A 22,575-nucleotide genomic window follows, 5' to 3' on the forward strand; every position below is an offset into this window, starting at 1 on the left:
ATTGCTAGTGTCCTGCTTGACACAGTCAAGTCATTTAAATACCTGGGCATAACGTTGCAAAGCGATATGAGGTGGAACGAGCATGTGAGAACTTTGGTAGGGAAGGCGAATGGTCGACTTCGGTTTATTGGGAGAAGTTTAAGAAAGAGTTGTTCACCTGTAAAGGAGACCCAAAAACCCTTGGTACAGAGAGTTGTACATAAAATCACTTGCAAGCAGTGTGAAAAAGTGCATATTGGTCAGTCAGGCAGAGATGTAGCTATTAGGCTACGTGAACATGATAGAAGCTGCCGATTATAGGAGAAAGATTTAGCTTTTGCTGATCATCTTTTACCAGGAAACCAATCATACGATGTAGAATGAGAAGTTTTACATTCTTTCAAGAAAAGCAAAAATGTGAACCTACTGGAAATACTGGAAATCAACAAATACACGAGACAGAATGCCAGCCTAGTATTAAATGATCAGACTCAATTTCCGTTTTCCCCTTCGTTAAGTTAATTTTTCGTTACAGATACTAGATTCAGACTGTAAATTTATCCTGTTTCTCATTTGTTAAATGTGACTCAACATAAAAACTTTGTTTACCCCCTTTTTTAGTTAATGGAATTATTGTAGTGTTTTCGTATGTAAACACTTTGTCATTTTTATATCTTCTGTACAAATAATACCTGTGTAAGCCGTACATCATGTTTATCTGTGTCTGTAACATTCAATTCTTACCTGAAGATGGCCTGAGAATCCGAAACCAGGTTCGTGACCAAATCAATATAATTTTGCAGAACATTAGGCAGTTTTCATTTTTAATATTATTATCATGTTCTGCTAAGCACCGGCGGAAAATTCAGTTACCGTTAGCAAATATTTTATTAGTTTTCACTCTGAGGAGGGTATATCTCTCAATCATTTTTATATTTTGAACGTTTTTAATCTCATATTTGCGATTTGGGAGTTGCCAACTTCGTGCTATTAGGTAGTCACACGAAGGCATCAGTTCCAACAATCAAAGCAAAGATATGTTTTCAATGTGATAGCCTCTTCTAGCCCATTGTGTTGTACTTTGACGAGTTATTGCGGAGCATATTCAAGAGCGTGTAGTTACGTACAGAAGTTAATTCGACTTTGTACTTTAGTTTCATAGTATTTTGCTAACCTGTTCCTTTCGAGACAAATAATCTGATAATGACCTACTAACAAGAGAAGTGCTGACGTCGAACATTAAAAACCGTAAGAAAATGTAATTACAACATAAAACGCTCATCCTAAAAACAGCTGTATGAGTAGTCCGTTTTAGGTTTTATAACTAACAGGTAGTTGGAAAAGGCTTTGGTCGGAGGAATGGACTCAGAGGTTTAATAAAACTGAATAAATCGTGAAATTATTTGTCAAATTAATATGTTTAAATCTAAATGATAATGGACTACTGGTGTTTTTCACTGTTCCTTCGAGACTTTAATTCCGAAATATTCAAGGCCTATGTTTGAAAACAGTGTACTATGAACAGCGTACGGTAAACGCCGTGTAATTCGCGGGCCAGTTGCTTGGATCGCGTGCTTTTCTAGCAACAGGGTTCTAAACAACAATACGTGAAAGAAGCGAATATTAATAAAGGACGAGGCCATAACAGAAGGAGCACAAGCTCTAACTAGCGAACGATCGGGAAGAAAAACTGGCCGCGTCCTTTTCAAAAGAACCATCCCGGCATTTGGCTTATGCAATTAAGAGAAAACATGGAAAACCTAAATCTGGTTGGTAGAAATAGGAATTTGATACACAGTTCTCTCACATGCGAGTCCAGTACTTTGTTTAACTAAACCAAACTAATGCTCTCCGACAGAGGATAAGACTAATTTATATGGTCAAACTATCTTTGACAGAAGAATAGATCTGGGTGATGATACTTCGAACGTTATAGGTTGTAGGATTTCACTCTAGGCATTGTGTACAACTACACGTCAATAATTTTACAGTTTTCTAGAAAGATTTGCCCGGGCTGTAGAAAGTGATGCTAAAGCTGATCGTAAGAAAAAAGAAGGCCGACCGTAAGATGTACCTCTGTTGCGACAAGCTACTTCCGCTCGTTGCGCTGTTACAAGCCATGTGTCGAGTGAGTTTGTTTTTAAACAGCCACGTTAACTATAATATCACAAACCATAAATCGAGAGGAGTTTCGAACACTGACATAGTCATGAACGAAAGGTGGTTTACCGACGGTTTGTGAGGTTTTATGGGCAGTTAATTCTTGCCAAGGGCCGAAATGGCATGTCGTAGTGGCAGAAGCTGAGTGTCCGCTACTCTGCTCATCCTGCAGACAACTCCGCTGTAGTCTTCCATGTTTTCGTGGTTGGACGCTACAAAACAAGCACATCAGAAACTGATGATCACGATCTGGAAAACGCAACAGAAATTTTCGCCAAATCATTGCCTGTTAAAAGAAAAACCTTAAATATTACCTATTGTTTGAAATATCATTTTAATACTGTACTTGCAAATATAAGACATTTACCTCAAACAAAGTGATTTCCACAGGAGTCGACATGCTGGCGTTTTGTGTTCAGATTAAGTTGCGTGCAGCTGCCAGTGGCAAGCGATCCATTCCAATGGTGGAAGACGGAGGACTACTAGATCACACTTATCAGAAAGATGCACTGTAGTCCTTCTGCGTACCTATAATCCGGAGAGTGTCCAACACGGAAGTAATCACAATTTCTCTTCGTAAGGTTAGTGAAGCTCTTACACAATTCTTTACGGTTCGACCAACCGCAAAAATCCGATCATTTAGGCGAATTAGCTGTCATTTACACCACTGGGACAGCGCTAAGCAATGCGAAACTAAGAAACTGAACATGAGACTGATTTATTTGACAGAGGTCTGTTTGACAGAACAATAGATCTGCGGTTCTGATACTTCGAAAATTAAAGAGTTAGGCTTACTGTCAGGTGAGACTACTGTTTCACTTTTCGGTTAATATGTATCGATACCAGAGTAGCGTTCTACATCACCCACACACATATCACAACCTCCTGGACGGATAAGTAGTCATCTTGGCGTGTCTCTGAATGCAGTGTGTCTTCTAGACGTTTCTTTCACCTCTTTCAATCAATGAATTGCCTGAGATGTGTTAGTGTTCGCTTCTGTTGTGATGACTAACACTTCCGCCTGGGAATAGCATCGATTAATGTTCAGCAACGATTCTAACGGTCATTTGTAACTGTGAAGTTTCTCCCGCTGTAGGTGATATTCAGGAGCGCTAACAAACCGTTCGTCAACACACGTGATAGTGGAACAATGGCTGCCAACTAATGTGGGTTCATTTATTTAACTAAATCTGTGACTTGATATATCTTGAGCTCGGCCAAAGCTTCATTGTGAAGCACCGTGTCATTCTACATTCTTTACAGTCTAAACACATAGACACGCACGTGTGATTTAGAGAACATCAACGAATGCAACGACATGCCTAATAAATACTTCAATCTAGTGACAAATTTCGCTTGGTACTCCATATATACATTGGTCATCTGTTCACCCTCTCCCACACCTGATCCATAATCGCATATGTCAGCAAAGTAACAATGACTTACACGCAGTGCAAGAGTGTCTCGACTCTTTCGATTTGTCAGAATGCTATTTTGACCTACAAAATCTCCAGTCTGACACTTATAGTTCATGTTTGGAATCAGATGAGAAGAAAACATCAGCCGACTAGAATGCCAGTTGCAACAGCAATGACGTTATCTGGCTCATCCCCTCATCAAAAGCTCCCATGACTGTATTCATTTGTACCACTGCATGGTGTCGTGTTAGAGAAACGGTAACAACGTTTTATTAATCATGTAATTCACATGAAATTATAATGCTTATACTGTCAATGAGTAGTCACTGCAAATATACAGGGTGTTACAGAAAGGTACGGCCAAACTTTCAGGAAACATTCCTCACACTCAAATAAAGAAAAGATGTTATGTGGACATGTGTCCGGAAACGCTTAATTTCCATGTTAGAGCTCATTTTAGTTTAGTCAGTATGTACTGTACTTCCTCGATTCACCGCCAGTTGGCCCAATTGAAGGAAGGTAATGTTGACTTCGGTGCTTGTGTTGGCATGCGACTCATTGCTCTACAGTACTAGCATCAAGCACATGAGAACGTAGCATCAACAGGTTAGTGTTCATCACGAACGTGGTTTTGCAGTCAATGCAATGTTTACAAACGCAGAGTTGGCAGATGCCCATTTGATGTATGGATTAGCACGGGGCAATAGCCGTGGCGCGGTACGTTTGTATCGAGACAGATTTCCAGAACGAAGGTGTCCCGACAGGAAGACGATCGAAGCAATTGATCGGCCTCTTAGGGAGCACGGAACATTCCAGCCTATGACTCGCGACTGGGGAAGACCTAGACCGACGAGGACACCTACAATGGACGAGGCAATTCTACGTGCAGTTGACGATAACCCTAATGTCAGCGTCAGAGAAGTTGCTGCTGTACAAGGTAACGGTGACCACGTCACTGTATGGAGAGTGCTACGGGAAAAACAGTTGTTTCCGTACCATGTACAGCGTGCGCAGGCACTCTCAGCAGCTGATTGGCCTCCACGGGTACACTTCTGCGAATGGTTCATCCAACAATGTGTCACTCCTCATTTCAGTGCAAATGTTCTCCTTACGGATGAGGCTTCATTCCAACGTGATCAAATTGTAAATTTTCACAATCAACATGTGTGGGCTGACGAGAATCCGCACGAAATTATGCACGTCATCAACACAGATTTTCTGTGAACGTTTGGGCAGGCATTGTTGGTGATGTCTTGATTGGGCCCCATGTTCTTCCACCTACGCTCAATGGAGCACGTTATCATGATTTCATACGGGATACTCTACCTGTGCTGCTAGAACATGTGCCTTTACAAGTACGACACAACATGTGGTTCATGCACGATGGAGCTCCTGCACATTTCAGTCGAAGTGTTCGTACTCTTCTCAACAACAGATTCGGTGACCGATGGATTGGTAGAGGTGGACCAATTCCATGGCCTCCACGCTCTCCTGACTTCAACCCTCTTGACTTTCATTTATGGGGGCATTTGAAAGCTCTTGTCTACGCAACCCCGGTACCAAATGTAGAGACTCTTCGTGCTCGTATTGTGAACGGCTGTGATACAATACGCCATTCTCCAGGGCTGCATCAGCGCACCAGGGTTTCCATGCGACGGAGGGTGGATGCATGTATCCTCGCTAACGGAGGACATTTTGAACATTTCCTGTAACAAAGTGTTTGAAGTCACGCTGGTACGTTCTGTTGCTGAGCGTTTTCATTCCATGATTAATGTGATTTGAAGAGAAGTAATAAAATGAGCTCTAACATGGAAAGTAAGCGTTTCCGGACACATGTCCACATAAGATATTTTCTTTCTTTGTGTGTCAGGCATGTTTCCTGAAAGTTTGGCCGTACCTTTTTGTAACACCCTGTATATTTCAAGGGATTATTTACTACACACATCCAAAAAAGTTTTGCATCACCCTAGTTCCCAGAACTCCTGAAGATAGACGTTGACTGTGGATACTGTATCACAGACACAGTCCCTTTGACTGTTCAGATATATCACTAAACCCGCCCAAAGATGTAAACAATCATGCATGAGCAGCGCCTATTAGACGGAGGGGTCCGACAGCAGTTCAGTTCCAGTCATTCCACCAGGAAGGAGGTACACGGGTCGTGTTGTCTGTAGTTCAACCATGCCTAGACCTCAATAGCGCGGTTCGATCGCTTTGTGCCAGGAAGGGCTCTCAACAAGAGAAGTATTCTGGCGTCTCGGAGTGAAACAAAGCGATGTTGTTCGGACATGGAGGAGATACAGAGAGACAGGAATTGTCGATGACATGGCTCGCTAAGGATGCCCATTGCAGTGAATGACCGCTACCTACGGATTATGGCTCGGAGGAACACTGACAGCAACCCCACCATGTTGAATAACGCTTTTCGTGCAGCCACAGGATGTCGTGTTACAACTCAAAGTGTGCGCAATAGGCTGCATGATGCGCAATTTCACTCCCGACGTCCATGGCGAGGTCCGTCTTTGCAACCACGACATCATGCAGCGCGGTACACATTGTCCCAACAACATGCTGAATGGACGGCTCAGGATTGGCATCCCGTTCTCTTCACCGATGAGTGTCGCATATACCTTCAACCAGCCAATCGTCGGAGACGTGTTTGGAGGCAACCCGGTCAGGCTGAACGCCTTAGACACACTGTCCAGCGAGTGAAGCAAGGTGGAGGTTCCCTGACGTTTTGGGGTGGCATTATGTGGGACCGACGTACGCCGCTGGTAGTCATGGAAGGCGCCGTAACGGATGTATGAAACGTGAATGCCATCCTGCAACCGATAGTGCAACCATGTCGGCAGCATATTGGCGAGGCATTCGCCTTCATGGACGACAATTTGCGCCCCCATCGTGCACATTTTGTGAATGACTTCCTTTAGGATAACGACATCGCTCGGATAGAGTGGCCAGCATGTTCTCCAGACATGAACCCTATCGAACATGCCTGGGATAGATGAAAAGGGCTGTTTATGGACGACGTGACCCACTAACCACTCTGAGGGATCTACGCTGAATCGCCGTTGAGGAGTGGGGCAATCTGGACGAACAGTGCCTTGATGAACTTGTGAATAGTATGCCACGACGAATACAGGCATGCATCAATGCAAGAGAACGTGGTACTGGCTATTAGAGGTACCGGTGTGTACAGCAATCTGGACCACCATCTATGGAGGTCTCGCTGTATGGTGGTTGTTGTGTATGATGCGGAACTATGGGCCTCATGGAAAAAGGTTGACCTGGCTCAGTCTCGCAATTTGACTCTTAGTCTGATCACGAGGTGTGGCCATTAATTGCACACGTTGATCATGTAGGCTGGCGTGAGGATCAATGAACTATACTTGGCGGGATGTATCTGGAACATCTTAGGTGATTAGAAAGTTAGTAGTCAGGAATACAATTAAATACTTAACTTTAATTCAGCATCTGTGGTGAACGTCGATCTTGACTTTGTACAATAATATTTACAAATGCAGTTATAGACTGAACTGCAATACTTCTTTACAATTCTGATTGCTTCACACATATAGATCAATTGTCAATGCATAAACTGTATGTGGCGCCTGAATAGGTCGTAGCCACTGACTTAGAACAAGTGAATCATTCCTATTAAAGTCGGCTGTAGCACTGGGCCCTTGCGCTAGCATGTCTCGTAAGACCAGCCGAGTGGCGGCGCTCAGTCTGCTAGGGTCGACAGTGGCGACTCGTGGGTCCGATGTGTACTGACGGACCGCGGCCGATTTGAAGCCTACACCTAGCAAGTGTGATGCTTTGTGGTGACGCCACAGTGGTACAACATGCAGTGTGTGGTTTTCATGAGCAATAAAAACGGCGGAAATGATGTTTATGTTGATCTCTATTCCAATTTTCTGTACAGGTTCCGGAACTCTCGGAACCGAGGCGATGCAAAACTTTTTTTGATGTTGTATTTCGAGCTGTTTGCGTGGCCAGCTACACGATGTTGCTTTATAATCGAGATTTCTCTTCTTCTCAACCGAGCGAGGTATCTCAGAGGAGAGACAGTGGACCCGTATTCGAGAGGGAGGAGGTTTCAATTCCCGTCCTGCCACTCAGATTTAGTATTTCCGTGATCGCTTAATCCAAGCGTCTGAACGGTTCTTTCTAAAGGGCACAACTGATTTCCTACCATCATTCCGCAATCTGAGCTTGTGCGTTTTCTATAATGGCTTCATCGTCAACGAGACATTGATTCAAAAACCTACTTCTTCCGTATTTCTCTGCGTATGTGGATATTAGGAAGTCTGGCATCCGCTAGTTGCAGGTTTACGCTGTGATTGAGGAACTGAAATCTTGTTCGGTAGTAGTAAGCTTCACCTTACGTGTGTCTATCCAGATATTGATTTTCCTTTGCTTGCCTAAATCAGTGAAAGTGAATAGTTGTACTCAGAGATGAAAGAATTTCTGTTTGTTGTGATGAATAGCGGTATCATCTAAATGTGGAAAAATGTAACTTACTGCAGATGAGTAGGAAAAACAATCCTGTAATTTTCTCAGGTGGTATTAATGGTGTGCTGTTTGACCCAATCACGCCTATTAAATGCCTAGTCGTAAGGTTGCAGAACAACATGAGATGGGACGAGCATGTGACGTCTGTTGTAGGTAGGCGAATGGTTGACTTCGGTTTATTGGGAGAATTCTAGGAAAGTGTAGTTTATAAATAAAAGAGACCGCTCTCAGAACAACTGTACGACCGTTCTTGAGTTGCGCTTAAGTGTTGGCGATTTCCACCAGGTTGGATTTAAGGAATACATCGAATCAGTTCTGAGGTGTGCTGCTAGATTTGTTACCGATAGGTTCCATCAACACGGGAGCATTCTGGAAATGCTCTGTGAACTTTAATGGGAATCCCTGCAGGGAAGAAGACGTTCTTTTCGCGAAACAATAGTGAGAATGTTTAGAGAACAGGCATTTGCGAAAGGCTGCAGAATGATTCTACTGTAGCCAACGAATAACTCGCGTAAGGACCGCGAAGACAACATGAGAGAAATCAGGGCTCATACGGAAGGAAGCATATGGACAGACATCTTCCCTACCTCCATTTTCTAGTGAAACAGTATGCACCATATTGTGGCTTGGGGGGTACGTATGCACATGTAGAATACTGGAATGGTTCCTGAATCAAAGTTACGACTGATTCTTTCTTCTTTCATTGCTCAATGAGATTTTGAGCTCAATTTGTGATGACATTGTCAGGATGTTAAGCTTTAAATTTCGTTCACGGTTCAGGTTCACTGTTGAAATGTGATATGATTAATGGGAAGATGACGTACCTTGAGCGGCGCTGGGTCCACCGTGCGGCGGTGTGGCGCTGCCCGCGGGGCTGGCTGCTCCGGCCGCCGAGCCGGAAGCGGCGCCCGCCGCCGAAGACCCCAGGGGAGTGTCCCTGGGCAGGCGTGTCACCTCCACCACGGACGTGAACTTGTACAGCGAGTGGCGCACGTCCTCCTCGGGGATGTCTTCGGGCACCTCCAGCACGAACACCGTGAACGTCTTCTGCGGCCGACAGGGGATCGGTACCTGCCACAGTATGCCAGTAACTCAGCTGCTCTACATAGTACAAGCATCTCTACACCTTTGTTACCAAGCAATATTTACATGCCGCTCAGAATGAGTCGTGAGCGACTTTTAATCCGAGGAGGTAAACACAATGACAAAATTATAAGCATCTGAACTGGCGACCCAAAACATTGTGACTACTGGCCTCCGTGAGATTCATGTCGCCTGGCAGTGTTGCCGGCACGTGACGCGGTAAAGAAAGTGTGTTAGTGGTACACATAACAAACCAAAATTATGGGATTCCTATGTTAAATATAGTATACAATACGATCGTCAGTTTACGGATAACTGATATCCTCGACAATTTTCATTCTGTGATTCTTCAACTTCTCCCGGCGTATTCCTTACTCGAACAGTCCACGGGTGTGCTGCCGGTCCATAGTGTCTAACAAGGGTCTTGGCACAGACATCTAAATACTGGGACAGTGTCGTTAGAGAGGCTATCGAAATTCGTACCAGGGACGGACTCATCAACAGAGATCGTGGCTATAACCTCAGCAAGGCATGGGAACCAGCACTGAGTCTAATTAAAAAGAGACTCAGCAGAGAAAACGAACGAGCCATCAGGGCAGACGAGGCAGTTACACCGACGCCACCACAGACGCCGATGCCAGCCTCTCAGCGACCGCCGATGTGCGGCCGCGGGCGCTGACCGCGGTGAGAACGCCTCGCGGGGGAAACGGATTTAGGACGGCCGCCCGCCCTCAGGAGCTGAGTTCGTCAGCGCACCTGACGATGGCGACATGTCTGACCGCCGAAATATTGTGCCCGTTGGACACTGTGGACCGGCAGTACACCCGTGGACTGTTCGAGCAATTTTCATTCTACACTACTGGCCATTAAAATTGCTACACCACGAAGATGACGTGCTACAGACGCGAAATTTAACCGACTGGAAGAAGATGCTGTGATATGCAGATGATTAGCTTTTCAGAACATTCACACAAGGTTGGCGCCGGTGGCGACACCTACAACGTGCTGACATGAGGAAATTTTCTAATCGATTTCTCATACACAAACAGCAGTTGACCGACTTCGCCTTGTGAAATGTTGTTGTGGTGCCTCCTGTAAGCAGGAGAAATGCGTACTATCACGTTCCCGACTTCGATAAAGGTCGGATTGTAGCCTATCCCGATTGCGATTTATCGTATCGCGACATTGCTGCTCGCGTTGGTCGAGATCCAATGACTGTTAGCAGAATATGGAGTCGGTGGGTTCAGGAGGGTAATACGGAACGCCGCGCTGGATCCCAACGGCCTCGTATCACTAGCAGTCGAGATGACAGGCATCTTATCCGCATGGCTGTAACGGATCGTGCAGCCACGTCTCGATCCCTGAGTCAACAGATGGGGACGTTTGCAAGACAACAACCATCTGCACGAACAGTTCGACGACGTTTGAAGCAGCATGGACTATCAGCTCGGAGACCATGGCTGCGGTTATCCTTGACGCTGCATCACAGACAGGAGCGCCTGCGATGGTGTACTCAACGACGAACCTGGGTCAGTTCTAGTATAATATATTTGTCCAATGAATACCCGTTTATCAACTGCATTTCTTCTTGGTGTAGCAATTTTAATGGCCAGTGGTGTAATTGCAGTTATAAAGTGTAGTGTTCATGTCTATTGGACCTACACGTTATACTAAAGCATTCACGAAAATTCTATACTTTTCCAAATTATTCCCCAACATTTTCAAACACTATTTATTTCTTTCAATATAAAAGTTTTTGGTCGTAAAAAATTAGTTACCTTATAGATTTCACTTAAAATTCTACACTTTCTCAAATTATTTCGCAACATTTTTAAACGTTATTTGTATATTACAGTGTAAAATATTTTGTCATAAAAATTAGTTATCGTATAGATTTAACTTTACATGAGTTATAACAAATGTAACATCGTTATAATACTTTTCCTAATGTATTTTATAATATATTTCATGGAAATTTATTGATCACTAAACAGGAAACTATTATCATGTTTTAAAAATACGCTTAATTTTTTGTAAATGGTTAGGTATTTTGTAAAAGCTAAATTTATGCTGTCCTTGACAAGTGGCATATTTTGAAATCCCAAAGTTTCTATTCTGCAACTTTTACAATTTTTTATTCCTTTGAATTTTGCAATAGTGAAAAAGATAAGTTTACATGCAACTGCAAATGATACAAAAACCGGATGGCACTATAATCGTTAATTTGAACAATACAGCTTCTAGAACACATTTACAAGTTCATGTTTTAATATGTAAAACTGAATACTCGCCAAACTATGTCAGTAGTTGGCAGTCAATATGTGGGTTAGTCTTTATTTCAGTGCTCCTACAGGATGTGTTTTGTCTCACGAGGCACGAGTATAAAGATCTCTTTAGTGCTAAATATCTGAATAGTTTTTTACTGTTGTGACAAGTTCAAATTTGAAATAAAACATGTGCTTGATACTGTGAAAAAGTGTCTTCTATTTATCAATAAAAACCCTGAGGCCTCAGATCATCTCCTAGCAAAAGGACGAGCACTGTATTGCGCGAGTAAAAAGCTCTCTTTACTGCTAAAACGCTGAATGGCTTATTTTTCCTGTTGTGATAAGATCAAGTGTGAAATATAATGTGTATTGATACAGTGGAAAAGTGTCTTCACTTTGTCAGTAAATAACCCGAGGCCTGAGATCATCGCCTAGCAAAACGACGAATACTGTATTAAGGACAAATAAAAATATTGGTATTTCCTTTAAAATTGTACTACACTAGCAATTTTTCATGCTAGAATAGAACGTAATTTTGGATACAAAACTGCAAGAGTTGTTTTGGAAAGATGATCATTTCAAACAGGGAGTCATTGCAACGGCGATACGGACCACAAATGGGGAAATACAATGACATAAGCGACTTCGACAAAGGACAGATTGTTATGGTCCGGTGCCTGGAAACGAGCTGTTCGACTCATCGCTCATACTGTCGTGAGAATCTGTGGAAAGAGAGAAGGATAGCGAAATCACGAGAAGGCGGCAAGGTGTTGTACAGGGTGTCCCTGCCTAATCACAGAACGTGGAGGTCGGATGCTTGGCCGCCACGTAAATGGCTCTGAGCACTATGGGACTTAACATCTGAGGTCATCAGTCCCCTAGAACTTAGAACTACTTAAACCTAACTAACCTAATTACATCACACACATCCATGCCCGAGGCAGGATTCGAACCTGCGGCCGTAGCGGTCACGCGGTTCCAGACTGTAGCGCCTAGAACCGCTCGGCCACTCTGGCCGGCCCGCCACGTAAAGCGGGATAGACTGCGATCTGTGGCAGATATGATGACAGAGTACAATGTTGGTGCAAATGCAAATGTTTCGGAGCTCACTGTTCGGCGCATATTGTGGGACATCGGGCTCCAACAACATCCTTATTTATGACTGCATTGGACTCGGAGTCATCGCGACTGAACCGTGGATCAATGGAAGCGATTACAACTGCGACTCACTGATAAGGTTGTCGCAGGATACCATGCTTTTTGTTTTGGCTTGTGAAGTGTACAGTTTTATATTTCTAAACATTTAAAGTGAGTTGCCAACATTTGCACCATTTTGAAACCTTATTAACATCTGACGGTATATCTGTATAGCTTTTTTCAGACGGTATTTCGATGTATATAACCACATCGTCTGCGAAAAGTCTGAATTTACTATAAGTATTGTCCGCAAGGTCAGTAATATACAAGCCGCGCGGGATTAGCCGAGCGGTCTAAGGCGCTGCAGTCATGGACTGTGCGGCTGGTCCCGGCGGAGGTTCGAGTCCTCCCTCGGGCATGGGTGTGTGTGTTTGTCCTTAGGGTAATTTAGGTTAAATAGTGTGTAAGCTTAGGGGCGGACGACCTTAGCAATAAAGCCCCATAAGATTTCACACACATTTGAACATTCAGTAATATACAAAATAAACAGCAAGTGTCCCAACACGCTTCTCTGAAACGCACGTAACGTTACTTTTACATCTGTCAATGACTCTACACACAAGATAACACCCTGGGTTTTCCCCACCAACAAATCCTCAATCCAGTTCAAATGGTTCAAATGGCTCTAAGCACTATGAGACTTAACATCTGAGGTCATCAGTCCCCTAGACTTAGAACTACTTAAACCTAACTAACCTGAGGACATCACACACACCCATGCCCGAGGCAGGATTCGAACCTGCGACCGTAGCAGCAGTGCGGTTCCGGACTGAAGCGCTTAGAACCGCTCGGCCATAGAGGCCGGCCTCAATCCAATCACAAATTTCACTTGATACCCCATATAAACACACATTCTATAGTAAGCGTGTTCTTGGTACTGAGTCGAATATCCTTTAAAAGTCAAGCACTGCATCTATCTGACTGCTTTGATTCATGGCTTTAAGGATATAATGTGAGAAAACAACGATCTGGGTGTGACATGATCGATGATTTCGGAATCCGTGCTGGTTGGTTGACAGGAGATCATTCAGTTCGAGATACCACATTACATTAGAGCTCAGAACATGTCCTAAGAAATATGCAGCAAATAAATGTCAAGGATACTGGACGGTAGTTTCGTGGATCACTTCTGGTGCCATCTTGTAGACAGGTATGGTCTTTCTTCCAACCACTGGACATAGTTTATTGTTTGAGGAATTTTCTCTATATTACGTTTAAAAGGGGTGTTCACTCAGCCCCATATTCGGTACAGAATGTGACTGGGGTTCCGTCAGGCTTTGGGGCGTTGTGCAATTTTAGCTACTTAAGCTATTGGGTTGGGTTGATTTGGGGGAAGAGACCAAACTGCGAGGTCATCGGTCTCATCGGATTAGGGAAGGATGGAGAAGGAAGTCGGCCGTGCCCTTTCAAAGGAACGATCCCGGCATTTGCCTGAAGCGATTCAGGGAAATCACGGAAAACCTAAATCAGGATGGCCAGACACGGGATTGAACCGTCATCCTCCCGAATGCGAGTCCAGTGTGCTAACCACTGCACCACCTCGCTCGGTCTTCAGCTGTTCCTCAACTGCATTGTTTCACTCATCTTTGCACTGGTACGACAACAGAATCACTCCTTGGTTTTCCTTTTTGAAGGAACACTTCAAAACGGAGTTCGACATTTCTGCTTTTGGTTTGCTACCCTCAGTTCCAGCTTCTGTCTCGTCCATGAGTGTCTGGACATAACTTCGGTGCCACTGACACCCTTAACATATGGTCAGAATTTCTTGGGGATTTTTGAAAGATATTTCGATAATGTTGTGCTACAGTAGTTGTTGAATACTTCATAGATGCCCTCTTGACAGCTAAACGCTTGTCATTTAACACGTCTCTATCTATAGCCCTATGCTTTGTTTTATGTATTTTGCGCAGTAGTAACTGTTTCTTTAGAAGTTTATTTACGATGATTGTATACCATGGAGGGTCCCTCCCATCACGAAATTTTCTGCTAGGTACATATCTCTCCAGAGCATGGACAATTATTCTTATAATCTTGAGCCATAGTTCCTCTACGTGCTCTTGCGTGAGCTTACAATTTCATGTTTCTCGTTGAGATATGACACTACGCCTCTTTATCTAGTTTACTGAACTTATAAAACTTTCTACTTGTCTTATTGTTAGTTAGCCTCTGTACTTTGCTAACCATTGTTGCTACAACTAGTTCATGGACACTGAAACCACTTTCAGTGTGGACGATGTTTTGAAGAGGATGGTAGTAAATTTACACTGAACACCATATTAAGTAGATAATCACAATGTTTTGTCTCATCGGTGTATGTGTCCGGAAGGGATAAACTGTACGTGTATCTTACAGCCCTTATCAGATAAAAGAAAATGTAGAGAACAAAGCACATTACTGTTTCATCATACAACTAATTCCTAAACGACAACACCGACTCGTTTGTTGCTCATAATGTAAAAGTGTTGTTTGCTGCTCAGAAGATACAGATTTTCCCTCTGGACTGGCTGTTGGACTAAAAACCTGTCGACAAAATACGTGTTCCATACTGTACTAATGACATCTACGTCTACATCTACATCCATACTCCGCAAGCCACCTGACGGTGTGTGGCGGAGGGTACCTTCAGTACCTCTATCGGTTCTCCCTTCTATTCCAGTCTCGTATTGTTCGTGGAAAGAAGGATTGTCGGTATGCCTCTGTGTGGGCTCTAATCTCTCTGATTTTATCCTCATGGTCTCTTCGCGAGATATACGTAGGAGGGAGCAATATACTGCTTGACTCTTCGGTGAAGGTATGTTCTCGAAACTTTGACAAAAGCCCGTACCGAGCTACTGAGCGTCTCTCCTGCAGAGTCTTCCACTGGAGTTTATCTATCATCTCCGTAACGCTTTCGCGATTACTAAATGATCCTGTAACGAAGCGCGCTGCTCTCCGTTGGATCTTCTCTATGTCTTGTATCAACCCTATCTGGTACGGATCCCACACTGCTGAGCAGTATTCAAGCAGTGGGCGAACAAGCGTACTGTAACCTACTTGAGGACTCTAATCGAAATTCTAAATTATGTGGCAAGTAAGCCTCAGAAGCATTTCAATCTTTATCTCTGGTTTCAGAGAGAGCACAAATATATTAAAAACTGTATTAAAAATTAATACGCACTGAGGTAACAAAAATCATGGGATAGTGAATTCCACATATACAGATGGTGGTAGTATCGCGTACACAAGGTATGTACAAAAGGGCGGTGCAATGGCGGAGCTGTCCTTTGTACTCAAATGATTCACGTGAAATGGTGTATGCCGTGATTATGGTCACACGACGGAAATTAACAGACTCGGAAACGGTTGGAGCTAGACGCATGGGATATCACATTTCGGGAATGGTGAGGGAATTCAATATTTCGAGATCCACAGTGTCAAGAAGGCGCTGAGAATACGAGATTGCAGGCAACCCAGTGGCCGACGGCCTTCACTTAAAGAGAGTAGCGGTGTTTGCTGAAGTTGTCAGTGCTAACAGACAAGCAACACTGCGTGAAATATTGCCAGAAGTCAATGTGGAACTTTCTGCACAGCCTCTCCTGGAGTTGTGACCATATCGGTTGGTCGCTAGACGACTGGAAAATTGAGGCCTGCTCAGGTGACTCCCGATTTCAATTGGTAAGAGCTGATTGTAGGATTCCAGTGTGACGCAGACCCTACGCAGTCCTGCACCCAAGTTGTCAACAAGGCACTGTGAAAAATGGTTCAGATGGCTCTGAGCACTATGGGACTTAACATCTGAAGTCATGAGTCGCCTAGAACTTAGAACTACTTAAACCTAGCTAACCTAACGACATCACACACATCCATGCCCGAGGCACGATTCGAACCTGCGACCGTAGCGATCGCGTGGTTCCATACTGAAGCGACTAGAGCCGCTCGGCCACCAGTGGCCGGCGTACTATGAAAGTTGATGGTGGCCCCATATTGGTGTGGCTGTGTTTACATGGAATGGGCTGGGTCCTCTGGTCCAACTGAACCGGTCGTTGACTGCAAATGTTTACGTTCGGCTACTTGGAGACTGTTGGCAGCCATTCGCGGACTAGGGTTCCCAAACACATCACCGAGCCACAATTGTTTGCGATTGGTTTGAAGAACATTCCGCATAGTTCGAGCGAATGGTTTGGCCACCCAGACCGTCCGATGCGAATCCCAGCGAGTATTTATGGAACCTAATCGAGAGGTCAGTTCGTGCACAAAATCCTGCAGCGGCAACACTTTCGCAACTATGGACAGCTATAGATGCAGCATGGCTCAGTATTTCTGCAGGGGACTGAGAGGTATCTCATGGCTTTTGTCACCACGGTGTGCTATCCAGTGGAGAAAACCCGCAACAGGTTTTTTATTGACCTCGTCCAATAAAGATAGACGGCTGGAAGGCAGGGGATGCTTACAGCAAACACACAACTGGGTGCTCACAAGTGAAAGACATACGTGGATATAGAAAAAGAGGTGAAGCAAACGTTAGCTAGAAATCAGGTAGCTGACAGAGAGGTGGCGTGAACTGGAACCGTAAATTAGGGAACACACCATTTGGTTGGGGGTTAGAGCATGATTAAAACTTTCCAAAAACCTGAAGGTGCCGGAGGAACTGACGTAGGTTTCTCATTACGTATGTAACATCACTGAGATGTCTGAGTTACAAAGCATATAATATGAACGAAGGACTAGGTACGTAGCAGTTGTTACACAATTTCTATGTTTGCAGGCATAGTGTCATCCTTAAGATATTTAAAAACGTAAAATATGAATTACCAATTTTAGTGTATAATGCAAGGCAATGAATACTGTACCAACAGTGGTTTAAGAAACGCTACAGAAATATATATGCATTCGAAATAAGAGAAAATAACAATATATATTCTGTAGGAGAGTGGATTCGAACAACATGTCGACAGAAAACAGAAAGACCTTGACAAATGTAAGGAACTGGCTGAGGTGTCTTCCGCTCGTTTAAACGTCAGCCGTGTGTATCTCAGCACTTATTCACGTGATATACTTGAGACGAGTTTTCTGTCTGATGGCTCTCACCTAACTCATGGAGCTCTTTGTCGAAATAACTGCCTTAACAATTTTGTATTACGCCTCTACGGGGATCAGATTGGCAGATTGCACCGGCGCCTTGACCAACGACGGAAGAGGAAGGCACGATTGATGTTCTCTCTCGCCTTTCCATCATGGTGCCGGGATGAAGATGCTACATCGAAGTTCTTGAAATATGAGCGCCTATTTACCACCGCCCAACCACATCGTATCTAAGACAGAATGAAACGAGCTTTTCTTCGTGAGCGAATTCGTACAACATTGAGATACTTGGCAAGAACGGATGTGGAACTTTTAGACATTTTCTATCAGTTAAGTTGCAGAATGCATCAAGACGACTGGGACAAGATCGACAGCATCACTCAACAGGAGCATGCAGAACTAACTCGAACGCTGCACTGAGCGACAGTAGAAAAAGTTTGCAAGATTCCGGAAGCAGGTTGACAAGGCGATTCCTAACATGTTACTCACAGTGGTCAACCGCACTGAACGAAAATTGACCAAAGAGGATGAGTCTGTCCTTCAAAAACGAGGGAATTTCGTCATCGTCTCGAAATCTATACCAATGGAGGACACCATTGCTAATACCGAAGCGGCAATTCGGGCCCTTCCTTGCGAAAGATCAGAGGTAATACGCACTGAAACAGCCACGATACTGCGCTGAACAAAACCACCAGCTTGCAGCCTGAAGAAAGAAGAAGTACAAACTATAAAGAGTCTTAACGCCGACAAGACTATATTGGTACTGCCTGCCGATAAGGGAAATATCGACCGTCATAATGAAGACCGAATATTATGAGCAGAAGATCCGGACCTATCAGATCCGACGACGTACCGAAAACCAAGCACAGGTCACAGCTTATCATACGGAACACGAATCGGTTAATCAGGGCGCCTTCTCTACTGGCGGGCATACAGAGGAACATGCGCAACACAGAAGCCCTACCACCTCGGCTGTATAGATTACCAAAGATCCATAAGAATAATGTTCCACTAAGATCGATTGATAGAGCTCCTGGCCTACCGCCGTATAAACTGGAAAACACTTGGCCTCTGTGCTCCAGACGCACGTGGGAAGACTGACACGTACGTTAAGGACTCAGGACATTCCATTGAGAAGTTAAAGAAACTTAAGTTTGCACCAAGACATCGTGTTCAACTTCGATGTTCTTTCTTTGTTTACAAAAATGCCACTCACTGACTCACTGGATCACATCGGTTTCGTTTTCCCGCAAGACATCACCAAGATCTTTCATGCATGTCTCACCATGAGCTATTTCACGTGGGATGGAAACTTCTACGAACAGCTGGAAGGCGTCGTCATGGGTAGTCGTCTTAGTCCAGTGGTGGCCAACTTTCTCGTGGAACATTTCTATGCACAAGCACAAGCAACTTGGCACCTTGTAAACCTAAGGTGTGGTACGGATACGTCAATGATACCATCGTTGTGTGGAGCCATGGTGAGGAACAGCTCGGTGACTTCCTAACACATAAACAGCCTCCATGCCAACATAAAATTTACCAAGGAAGTAGAAAAGGACAAACAACTACCATTTCTAGATGTCACAAGGGATAGTGAAAACCTGGGACACTGCTTGTATCCAAAACCGACACACTCGGACCGATATCTGCAAAAACTGTCAAATCACCACTAGTGCCAAACAAGAGGCATGCTTAATACGCTCGTAAAGCGAGCAAGACGAATATGTGAGCCGCAGCACCTTAGACGCGAAATGAGACACCTGGGAAGTGTTCTGAGGAGCATTGGGTAGTCAACAAGTTATATTAGAGGTATAACAAAGTCAAACACTCGGCGAAGTGACACATCGGAAAAAGAATTGTTGGGTACGTCCATTCTGCCATACATTCCCAGAGTGACGGACGAATAGGCTGTATATTGCGCAAACACGGCGTGAAGACTATTTACAAACAGACAAATAAGATCAAAGAGTGTCTCAAATCGGCAAAGGAGAAAAGGGAGCCACTTGCAATGTCGGGAATATACCGCATACCAAGCACAAGCGGAAAAGTTTATATTGGAATGACTGGATGATCAGTCAACACCAGGATCACAGAACATAAGTGACATTGCAGATTGGGGCAGGTAGAGAAATTGGCCGTAGTAGAGTACGCGCTGTGTGAGGCCGATCAGATAGTAAAATTCGCCGACACGAAAGTTCTGGCTGTAGAGAAGAGCCATCACACCCGCTTGTTCAGAGAAGCTCTAGAAATACATAAACAGGAGCATATCTTGAACAAGAAAGAAGAAGGCCTCGAGGTAAACGGATCATGGATTCCCGTGTTGCAGCGAACGACAGTTGCAGGTAACAATAAGAGAATCGCACCGGAACTGACCGCGGAGAAGCCCTTGGACGTTGGCGCGCCAGGTACATATAGAATGCGGCCGCGAGCTCGGCTACAGTCCATCACCAGCAATGGAGGCTGAAGCTCTCACAATGCCAGCCACTTGTGCTGGCGAAACGTCAGAAAAATCATCAGACAAACGTCGACCGAAGAACGCGAGACAGAAGCCAGCAGGCAGTTTCTCAGCTGCCACTTTGTTTAGCAGCTCTGGCCATTTCTACGGCATCCTTACAGGCATCAGCGTTCCAGACTATTTGTACTCTTTTGTTTACTTCTTTTAGTGATTATTTAGGTTTTGTCTTCAACAAAACTGGTCACCAAACTCATCAACTGAGTCTATGACTTACTTGTTCATTTGCATAAACATCCTTCTGATGTGCAATTATACATTACTCTAATCTGATTATAATCGAATATTAGACCTCTTTTCAGCGTTGGTCTATCAAGTTCTTCTGTTCATCGTACAAGTTTGTTCTCCTGTACACTCCAGGAAATAAGTACAGTATTACCAGAAAAGACCCCAAATACCTTCTTCGTTTTTCTGGGTTAAGAATCTGAAAACTTCCTCTAAGACTACTGAGAATAATTCTGTTGACACGGAATCTTCTTGACTGACTCTTCTTTCAATTCTGAATTTATACTATCGTCATGACGTGTGATGGGAGCTGAAACAATGTGTATATCCTTCAGTACTCTAGGATGTCAATACTTTAATCAGTGTCTGTATTTCTGCTTAAACACTTGATGTATGCAAACATCTCATAAAGTTTTGGAATGCTGATGCTAATTTCTCTCTGCTGTTTGTTACTGTGCCATTTTCGATTTGAGCTCATGGAATGTCAAGTCTGCCCAACATAAATTTCTGTTTTGTCTTCTTCATATTGCAAAAAAATGGTTCAAATGGCTCTGAGCACTATGGGACTCAACATCTTAGGTCATAAGTCCCCTAGAACTTAGAACTACTTAAACCTAACTAACCTAAGGACATCACACACACCCATGCCCGAGGCAGGATTCGAACCTGCGACCGTAGCAGTCCCGCGGTTCCGGACTGCAGCGCCAGAACCGCTAGACCACCGCGGCCGGCTTTCATATTGCAGTGTTTTACAATAGTTTACCTTATCATATTTTCATTTTCTCTTCTCGCGTAGTTATTTCGAAGTTGATTTATTTAATTCAAGGCAGTCTGCCATGTTGCTGTTATAGTTTACTTGAATCTTTCGCCTTCTGTTTAATAGTTGTATAGTTACAGCTGAGATTTCTCATTATTTTTCTGTTTTCGTAGATACGTCTTTTGCTCATACCAGAAATTCTTTTGTTAAGTAATTTTCCCTGTCGCGCAAGTCGATATGATCTTCATTTTCTAAAATGCTAAACTTTTAATTCATGTATCTGGTATACATCTACATTCTCAAATAAATTCACATACTCAGTATTTCTATTTTCCTTCATGATGAGTCTTTCTTTCTAACTTCGTATGAGTTTTTACTCAGCGTCCCAAGGGTTTATGATCACCTGAAATTTTGCAGTAGGTTAGAATAGGCATTTCTTGTACAATTTATCATCGTGTGAGACAATACAGTCAGTTTCATTTTTAGTATCATTTGGACTTCGCCGATCCATATATTTTATCTTTTTTCCTGGAAGAATGTGTGGAGGGTAAACATATTGCTCTTCTGAAAAAAATCTCCTAACATATACCTCGCTCGCCCGCAGCTCGTGGTCGTGCGGTAGCGTTCTCGCTTCCCGCGCCCGGCTTCCCGGGTTCGATTCCCGGCGGGGTCAGGGATTTTCTCTGCCTCGTGATGACTGGGTGTTGTGTGATGTCCTTAGGTTAGTTAGGTTTAAGTAGTTCTAGGGGACTGATGACCATAGATGTTAAGTCCCATAGTGCTCAGAGGCATTTGAACCATATCTCGTTCATTTTTGATGCCATATGCAAAGTTTATCACATTAAAATCCCTTATTATCCACTATTAGTGAGACTTTCTGTGACATTAAAGTTTCTGTTGATCTACTTCGATGTCTTCTACCTCATCATCCGAATTTAGGATCGTTACTGAGTAGCTTTGAAAGTTTTCCATGCAATATCTTTTGAGTTAAAAAAAACAATTTTTACTTTTCTGTGTAAAATTTATTCAGTATGTGTACTATTGTTTTTTAATTTTCTTATTTACAAAACCAAAATTTTCTTTCTTCCCGGCTCCCTTGTACAAAATTTATGTCCGGATTTCAATCTTTGTTTCTGCCACACTAGTAGTAACCTTGCATTAACAACTTTGGTCTTATTTAATTCTTTTTCCAACTCAATTAACCTATCTTCGGATCTTGGAGTTGTACAGTTTATTGCTCCAAAATGAAAATCGGTAGAAGCTGTCGGAGTTCAAGGGCTCCTGTTATTATATGTTTACCCAAGCTTCAAACGGCAAGGAGAGCGATCAGAAAGAAATGGGTGTGTCCCATCGCCTCAAGCCAATGCAGAGTTCCTTAGTCCACTACTTCCAATATGTATA

General features: G+C 43.6%; 1 protein-coding gene across 1 annotated transcript in view; it reads right to left on the reverse strand.

The window, feature by feature from the left end:
- Positions 1-22,575, reverse strand: part of LOC126184372 (uncharacterized) — a gene marked incomplete at its 5' end in the record, with an annotated part of 143,109 nt that overhangs the window by 83,660 nt on the left and 36,874 nt on the right. The window contains one exon of the mRNA XM_049926757.1: positions 8,897-9,143. Coding sequence (XP_049782714.1) covers positions 8,897-9,143 — 247 coding nt within the window. The remainder of the gene's footprint in view (positions 1-8,896; positions 9,144-22,575) is intronic.

Source organism: Schistocerca cancellata, chromosome 4 (assembly GCF_023864275.1).
Source record: "Schistocerca cancellata isolate TAMUIC-IGC-003103 chromosome 4, iqSchCanc2.1, whole genome shotgun sequence".
NCBI lineage: Eukaryota > Metazoa > Arthropoda > Insecta > Orthoptera > Acrididae > Schistocerca > Schistocerca cancellata.